Genomic DNA, 8,304 nt, shown 5'->3' on the forward strand with positions numbered 1-8,304 from the left:
TCCTAAAAATAAGGGCGAGAGGATGCACAACCATCCACTTTCAATACGAACATGCTTCATGTGCCTATCACTTGCTCATAACAATGAGTGAAAGGCCGAAAACGCGTCAACGCTCAAAGTGCTTCGAGCGGGGTGCTCTTCTCAATCAACAAAGAATGTGTTTGTACTAAGTTTTATAAAAACTTTGTTGAAGTTGAAACAGCACCCAACACACCGTCTAAATCTTCCATCATAGTCCTGCAAAACATCCGCCTACGGCTAGAAGTTGATGGATAATTGCCCAAGTAATGATCGGTTTGTCAATGGGAAGTACGAAAACAATTGCTCACTCCGCAGAGGATACACATCAGTTGAAACTGGAAATGAGATCGTGTTGAATACATAATGGCCATTAATGAAAACCACAAAAAAAAAGTATTAAAGTGTGAGGGCATAAGTTTTTTTTCCAAAAATTATGCATTTTCAACCGCACTATAATAATGTACAATAATAATGTTCTAATGGATTAATCGGGGGCCCTGCCATTGAGTACATTATTTCGCCGTTAGATCGAACAGCTTCCCAAAGACTTATGCAGAGAAAAGAGATTGCGACGCCACTGCCTTAACAGCAACGCCGGAATCAACATAATGCGTTTGTATTTGAGTTAGTCGAGTTATCTTCACTAGTTCCAATCTACCAGCGGGACTACTCTACAACTTCCAGCTTTACATTGATAAACACGCAGTGCTGGGCTTGGGCGTCTGCCGCATGCCGACTTACATATCCACCACCTTGTGCAACATGGCCTCCTCCTCGGCGGGCGTGTATTCCGGGAAGTCCGAGGACTCGCAGAAGTGCTGCTGGATCTCGGCCGTGAGCTCCTCCTCAGCCAGAGCGTGAGCATCCACTACAGGCATTTTCATCGGAATTAGAGGCACTGCCTGACCCAGCAGCGTGTCCTCCGTGGGCGAGAGCTCGGGAAAAGCCGAGGCTTCGGAGAAGTGTCTAGCCGCCATTTCCTCCAGCGTCCCATTTAGGTCCAGATTCGCACTGGCGGCGGCATTGTTGAGGCTCGTGAGCGGTGGCCTGGTTGTCTGGAGGCCAATCAGCAGCGGGCGGGAGGAGGCGATGCCGCGAGCTGCTAGTTGACGCTGGAAGGTCGGCGAGCGGATGAGGCGAAGCATTGTTGCTGGAAAAAGGCTTGGGCTCGGTTGGGATTGCTCTGGCTTGGCTGGTTCAAGGAAGAATCGACATTGAGGCTTCACTACACACGAGATCTCGTTGAAGTTGCTGTTTTTATTATACGCGCTCTTATTGGCTGATTCTGTAGTTTGGTGGTCAAAGTTTGAAAAAAATCAAACGGCTACGCTCTAGAAACGGCTAGTAGGTACCATGGGAAGTACTGGCCTCAAACTTCAGTATTTTTCGTACCTAAGTGGATGTATCTTCGATTTTGGGTTCCAGGTTGAAGCTGCATAAATCATCACCTTTGTGTCCCCGTCCCAGGGAATAGCAGCGTCGCCCATTTCTGCTTCCGATCTCCTGATCATTCTTCGCCCCCCCCCAATTGCTCAAATGTGGCTCCTGACGGTCAAGCCTTCACCTCAACGGCGCTGTCATGACGGCCGAGCTAGACATTGAGGGCTCGCTTAAAGAGGCTGCGTCGACGCGTTTCTCAGAGTCGTCCGCTTTTCCGTAGCTCTTGCCCATGGTGGACACGTTGCTGTTCACTACGGTGCCTAGAACCAAGCACGCTGACCAGCCTCAATTGTGCTGCAAAGAGAGCCCAATTCAACTTTGAGGGTACTCCAGAGGAGGCTGCATCGAATTATTTCTCTGAATCCCCAGCTTTCCCGGAGCTCTCACCCATAAAGGACATGCTACTATCGGAGATCGAGCCTCGCATTAAAGCCAGGCAGTCTACCTTGGCCAGCCTGCAGCGAAATCAAATCTGGGACTTCGTCATGGACGCGCACTCACTCGCACGTGAGAAACTCACTGAAGAGATGCAGCAACACTTCTGTGCCTCATCTGACTTCCCAGAGTTCTCTGCTGCCGAAGAGGAGGCAATGTTGCACAAGGAGTAAGCGATCGACCGTCGATCTTCTTGTGTTTTGCATGTTGTAAATCTCGATCAGAACTTCATCACGTTTTAAAGTTGCACTAAATCGTCTCGAATTCATTGCATCATAATTTGTTCTCTACCCAGATATCTGGCGTTGAACAAAATCTTCATTCCGCATTTTCCAGCCCTTGCTCAAGTGAACTAAGGCGTATCCACGTGGATACGAGGGGCGGATAATGCCGCCTAAACTCTGTTTCAAGTTCCAGAGCACTGGCAAATGTCGCTATGGAGACTCGTGCAAATTTGCCCACTCTAATGGCCAAACTTCAACACCAAAACTTGCGAACCCAAGAGAAATCTTCACTTCAAGAGCTAACGTTATCAATTCCATCGACTCTGCGCCGTTCTCGCTGGAGACTCTGCACACTCAGTTAACAGACAAGTTAGCGTCGGGTGCGCTCTACTCGAGTCATTCCGATGCTCTGGTAGCGTTTTGGCCCGGTCGAGACCGCTTGGAGGTGCTTTGGAAGGGCTTTCTCATGCCTCAAGACCCTGGCAGCGTCTGGAGAGTCAACAGCCAGACGCAAGCACTAAACTTTATTAACTCTGGGCTTCACGCTCTGTCTAAGGACAATCTGGCTCCTCAGTTTGTAAGAGAACTGGGTAAAAATGAGGGACGTGGAGTGCTCATAATCCAGGAGTTGCTGGACCTCACGTACTCAAACGACGCCGGCAGACGCCGTGACGTCGTGTCATTTCAACGAGGTCTCGTGCCGTTTGTGACCATGTTGACCATGCGACGCATGGAGATGGTGAGTCAGCACATGGATGAAGCGAACTACGTCTACGCGTACTTGCGTACAGCCCACGTGCAGCTATTTCGACTGTATTTGGAGCATTTGGAGCAGATTGTAGAGCGCCACAGTACTGAGGACAGCGTGGTGACACACACGAGCTTCCTTCGTGAAGCCGAAGGTCGAAAACACGCTCCATTGTGCTTCACGCAGGTCTGTCTGCCGATAATCCGGCTACTGTACTTGTTGGGCAACAAGTTTAAGGATTTTATCTACGAAGACGCTTTTCGAGAGACTGTCAGCTATATCGACGCATTGACGACCGAGTGGATTGATGCTAGTCAAGAGAATGAGTCCTCCCTTGACTCAGCCTTGTGCTTTAAGGTCATGAGAGAAGAGATCAAGAGGCTGCACAAGATGATCCGACGTGGAGAGCGTGGTATTGAGGCTGGTGTAGCGATGAGAAGAGAAGCAGAACGGAGACTAACTCGAGGCTACGAGGAGCCGGAGCCTTGGGACGTTATCGAAGTGGGCATTCCAGGCGAAGCAGAGCTAGCTGACGGCACGGTTGGTCCACGTCACGACAATGACCATCGCGACATTTGTGATATTCAACTTTTACCAACAACCGCGGAATGTTTGTCATGTGAGATGCCGTTGCTGCCCGGTAACTATCCATTTCATGAAAATGCCCATTGGTTACCGCCAGGACCCGAGCGATGGGTGGACACGCACTTCCGACTGTACCGCGAAGATCTGTGTGGCACTATTCGATCTTGTCTGCAGGACCTTGGATACCGACTGTCCGAAAGTGGAGGCAATCTTGCTGCCGGTCGACTGAGAGATGCCGACGTGGACTACAATGTGTACCCGATCGTTAAGACTGCCATGCCGCTAAGACACACGGAGAGTCGAGGCGAGCGAGATCGAAGCCGTCGATTCGAGCGTCATGGCCTCTGCGTCGACGTCCTATTCCCACAACCATCAGCAGGCGAGATGACTGGGAGAACGAAGACGAAGAAAAAGACTGACACTAGAAGCCGAAAGGAGCTGTGGGAGAAGACCGGCCGACTGCCCTTTAACGGCATGGTAGCACTCGTCGCATACGTTGATAGTACCTTGCAAGTGGTGTTTTGTCAGATCGTGGAGCGTGACCTGGAGCGACTTGTTAAGGACGTTGTGGAGGTGACTCTGCAGCCATTTGAGCTCCAAGACTTTGCAACAGTCGAGCAGTGGCAACAGTCAACAGCTGCACGAGGAAATGAACAGCGTATATTGCTGTTGGAGTTCAACAAGGTTTTCCTCGTCGCTTATGAGCCAGTGCTTCGTGCACTGCAAACACTCGAGCCAGCTACCTTGCCATTTCTGGAGTATTTAGCTCCCGAGACTGCACCAGTACCCGGAGCCACTCGTATGGAGTCTCCCATGTACTGCTTGACCAATGGCTTCACTTTTGATCTCAGCTCGGTGGTACGCCGATATCCTGGTCAAACTATTGGTCGGCCGCAGTCTTTGCGTTTGAATCCGCTTCATCAAAACTCTCGCGAGTTATGTGAAGCTGCGTTGGTACGGTACTCTACTCTGGAGCGGGACCAAGCCAAGGCGTTGGTGGAAGCGCTGAGCAGTCGTGTTGCGTGCATTCAAGGTCTGCCTGGCAGTGGCAAATCGCTCATCGGATCCATGCTCACGCAGATTATAGTGGAGGCTCAAGTCTCGCCCGTGTTGGTTGTTTGTTACACAAACCACGCACTGGACCAGTTTTTGTGCCATCTTCTGGATATCGGGATAACGAGTCTCGTACGTATCGGAGGGCAATGCAAGGAACCACGACTAGAGAAATACAATCTCAACAACCTGTTCAAGACATATCAGCGTTACGAATTAAAGCTTCTGTACGGGAAACTCGACGAAAACGCAGACGCCATCGCGCTAGCGCTACGAGAGCTGAACTCGCAGACACGTCGACCAACGTGGAAGACGTTGAAATGGTTCCTGGAGACCAATTACCCCGACATATATGATCATTTCGCTGATCGCAACGCTGAGCTGTTCGAGGATGGCTGGGAGATTGCTGGCTACGATGATATCTTGGACTATTGGATCCAGGGAGAGGATCTCGGTATTTCTCAGCGTGGTCCTCGTCAGGGTGGATGGACGAGAGATTCGAATGTGTGGATGTGGAGTCTTGCAAAGCGTCGTGGGGCATTAGCACAATGGGTTGGGGTCTTGCGAACTGGACGCGTGGAAGAGCTGATCGCAGCTCAGAAGGCTTACTGGGCAACGATGAAGAAGATTGAGACACTAAGACAGCAAGCAGATGTAGAAGTACTTAAGCGAGTGCAGATCATCGGTATGACCACGACCGGAGTCGCGAAAAACCAGAAGAAGATCGCGGCTGTGGCATCTCCCGTGGTGATCTGCGAAGAAGCGGGAGAAGTACTTGAGGCGCAGCTTATGGCGTGTCTGTCTCCGTCCTGTCAGCAGCTTGTGCTTATTGGCGACCACAAGCAACTACGACCTCACATTGCCGACTATAATCTCAGTGTGGAGAGTGCTGCTGGCAAGCGGTTTGCTCTCGACGTGTCTCTGTTTGAGCGCCTAGTTGGGCCGACGTCTGGCTTACCTTTCTGGATGTTGACGGAGCAACACCGTATGCGTCCGCAGATCTCTCAGTTGATACGAATGCTGTTCTATCCTGAAGTTCGAGATGCTCGTGAGACGTTGGAATACCCTCCTCTCTTAGGTGTGGACAAGAACGTGTTCTTTGTGAGCCACAGTCACCCTGAAGACGGCGCGTCTGCAGTCTTGGGGGCATCCGCTCGCTCTCATTCCAATGAATATGAAGTTGCATACCTCGTTGCAGCTCTGAGATATCTACTGCAACAAGGCTACCATACCAGTGATATTGCGATCCTCACGCCTTATGTCGGTCAGCTCATGAAGCTTCGATCTGCTTTGCGAGGGCAGTTTATATTAGAGCTGAACGAACTCGATTTGGAGGAAATTCAACGCACTTTTGACGATGACGAAGACGACGACACGGAGGAGACTGGACACGATAGCTCTGCTGCCTTAGGAGCGACTAAGAAGGAGCTATCCGGTGCTATTCGTGCCGCTACTATCGACAATTTTCAAGGGGAAGAAGCCACTGTTATATTGGCGAGTCTGGTGCGTAGCAGCACGAACGTTCACGGCCGAGGAACGATTGGATTTCTGAAAACTCCGAATCGAATTAACGTCCTTCTCTCCAGAGCGAAGCATGGATTGATCCTTGTGGGTCATGGCGAGTTGCTACGTGCAAAGTCTCCACTGTGGCAAAAAGTGCTCGACCAACTGCAAAGCGATGGCTGCTATGGCAAAGGGCTGCCCTTACACTGCCAACAACACCCAGACTACCAACGTATCGCGGCGAACCCGTCCTCATTTGCTTTGCTAGCCCCCGATGGAGGCTGTTTACGTCCTTGTGGAAGAAGATTACCACGTTGTGGACACGCGTGTCCGAAGTTATGTCACGTGGATCAACCGTCTCACAGAGCTGTCTACTGCACACAGCCATGTCCACGACTCCAAGAAGGTTGCGGACACGTGTGTCCTGGCGTCTGCGGTGACGCATGTGGACGATGCGAAGTGCTGGTGGGCTCGATTGCTCTTCCTTGTGGCCACACTTACAGGAACGCGCGGTGCTTTGAGGCCAAGATGCCCTCAAAGCTGAAGTGCAAAGCTCCAGTGGACAAGCTCGTTCCTGAATGTGGACACCTGCAGCGTGTTACCTGTAGCACTACCAAGGTCAAGTGCACGCATAAATGCGGCGCGGTACTTCCCTGTGGCCACCCTTGCTCTCGTAAATGTAGTGACTGTGTTGCAGACACGTTAAAGGCTCGTGAGGGAGAGCCTGAGCCGGACTACCCGATCAAACCCACTGAACACGGCGCGTGCCAAAAAGTGTGTGAGCGATTGCTGCCGTGCTGCCACAGATGTCGAGGAATTTGCCATGGAGCAGCGCTCTGCCCACCATGTCAAGGTATATGTGACGTGTTCAGCTGCGAACATGGGTCTTGCAATCATCCGTGCAGTGATCCGTGTGCTGCATGTACTGAACGGTGCAGTTGGAGCTGCAAGCACAGTGGTGAATGCTCTCTACCCTGTGGCGCTCCATGCAACCGGCGTCTATGCGATCTTCGATGCACGAAGGCGCTCACATGTGGTCACCAGTGTCCAAGTGTCTGCGGAGAAGACTGCCCTTCACGCGAGTTTTGTCATATCTGTGGGGATGACGACGTGAAACAACGTGTGGCTGACGTGATTCTCTTCCAGACATATGGAGAAATTGATCCGTCAGAAGACCCTGTTCTGGTCCTTCCGTGCTGTTCAATGGTCTACACGATGGCTACACTTGATGGCACACTTGAAATGAGCACGTACTACGACAGCAATGGGAAACCTGTTGGTCCGCTTCCTAGGGGGTATATCGATACACCTCAGTGTCCGAACTGTAAGAAGCCGATCCGTGGACTCCGTCGCTATGGTCGCGTAACCAAAAGAGCCGCGATCGATGCCGCTGAAAAGAATTTTATTACTCACTCTCTGCGTCAGATTAAGTCACTTCAAGAGCGTGCAAACGCAGTGATTGAGACTGGAGATCTGACTCGCGATAAAACGTTGCGGCACGACCTTCGTATGTTTGGCGCAGCCGTGGCAAGACCACCCTGTCAGAAAGCATTTGAGGCGTGTGTGGCTCTGCTGACGAAGGCCAGAGGAGGCCAAGGTGGTGGAGATGTGACCATTGATCTGAGTATGCTTCCCGTACCCAACTCAAAGTTTCCGTATCGTGGATTCTTCTTCCATCTCTCTGCGCAGCTCTCACAGTTATCTACTGGTGTAGGCAAAAAGGAATCATCGCGATATGCACGACAGGCGGTTGACGAGTTTGAGAAAGGGTCTTTTTCAATGCAAGCAGGAGAAGCGCGACTCGTGCTGGTGCAGACTCTACTCGCGAATGCACAAGAAGAACTAAGCACGTCAGTGAGAACGGAGAAGGAGCGTAAAGCACGCGAGGAAGTAGTGACGCGGGTCGCACGTGAGGTGCATGATGTGCTTATTAACCTGGAGGCGAGTGCTGCATCCTTTTTGACCAAGTATGGAGAAGACGTGCGCCATCTTCGCCAAAAATTGGCTAGCGTTGTCCAGCGCGCGAGGAGTAGTACATTTTATCAAGAGGTGTCGGTGGACGAGATGCGAGCAATCAAGACAGCAATGCAAGCGGAATTTCGAGGCTCGGGTCACTGGTACCGTTGTGAGAATGGACACTCGTACTCAATTGGAGAGTGTGGAATGGCAATGGAAGAAACCCACTGCCCGGAATGTGGAGCTCGTGTGGGCGGACAAGATCACAGGTTGGTTCAAGGATCTAGCCACGACTCACAAATGGATAGGCTCTAGCGTGCGACGACCAGCAGAATGGAT

General features: G+C 51.3%; 2 protein-coding genes across 2 annotated transcripts; one reads left to right on the forward strand and one right to left on the reverse strand.

The window, feature by feature from the left end:
• Positions 1-505: 505 nt before the first annotated feature.
• PITG_10459 (uncharacterized protein) lies at positions 506-1,166 on the reverse strand (the record flags this gene model as incomplete). Its single annotated transcript, XM_002902201.1, has 2 exons — positions 506-518; positions 763-1,166. The coding sequence occupies 2 exons, from the start codon at positions 1,164-1,166 to the stop codon at positions 506-508; spliced, it is 417 nt and encodes a 138-aa protein (XP_002902247.1).
• Positions 1,167-2,586: 1,420 nt separating this feature from the next.
• PITG_10460 (uncharacterized protein) lies at positions 2,587-8,280 on the forward strand (the record flags this gene model as incomplete). Its single annotated transcript, XM_002902202.1, has 1 exon — positions 2,587-8,280. The coding sequence occupies one exon, from the start codon at positions 2,587-2,589 to the stop codon at positions 8,278-8,280; it is 5,694 nt and encodes a 1,897-aa protein (XP_002902248.1).
• Between the last annotated feature and the right edge of the window lie 24 nt (positions 8,281-8,304).

This window comes from Phytophthora infestans, genomic scaffold (assembly GCF_000142945.1).
Source record: "Phytophthora infestans T30-4 supercont1.18 genomic scaffold, whole genome shotgun sequence".
NCBI classification, from domain to species: domain Eukaryota; phylum Oomycota; class Peronosporomycetes; order Peronosporales; family Peronosporaceae; genus Phytophthora; species Phytophthora infestans.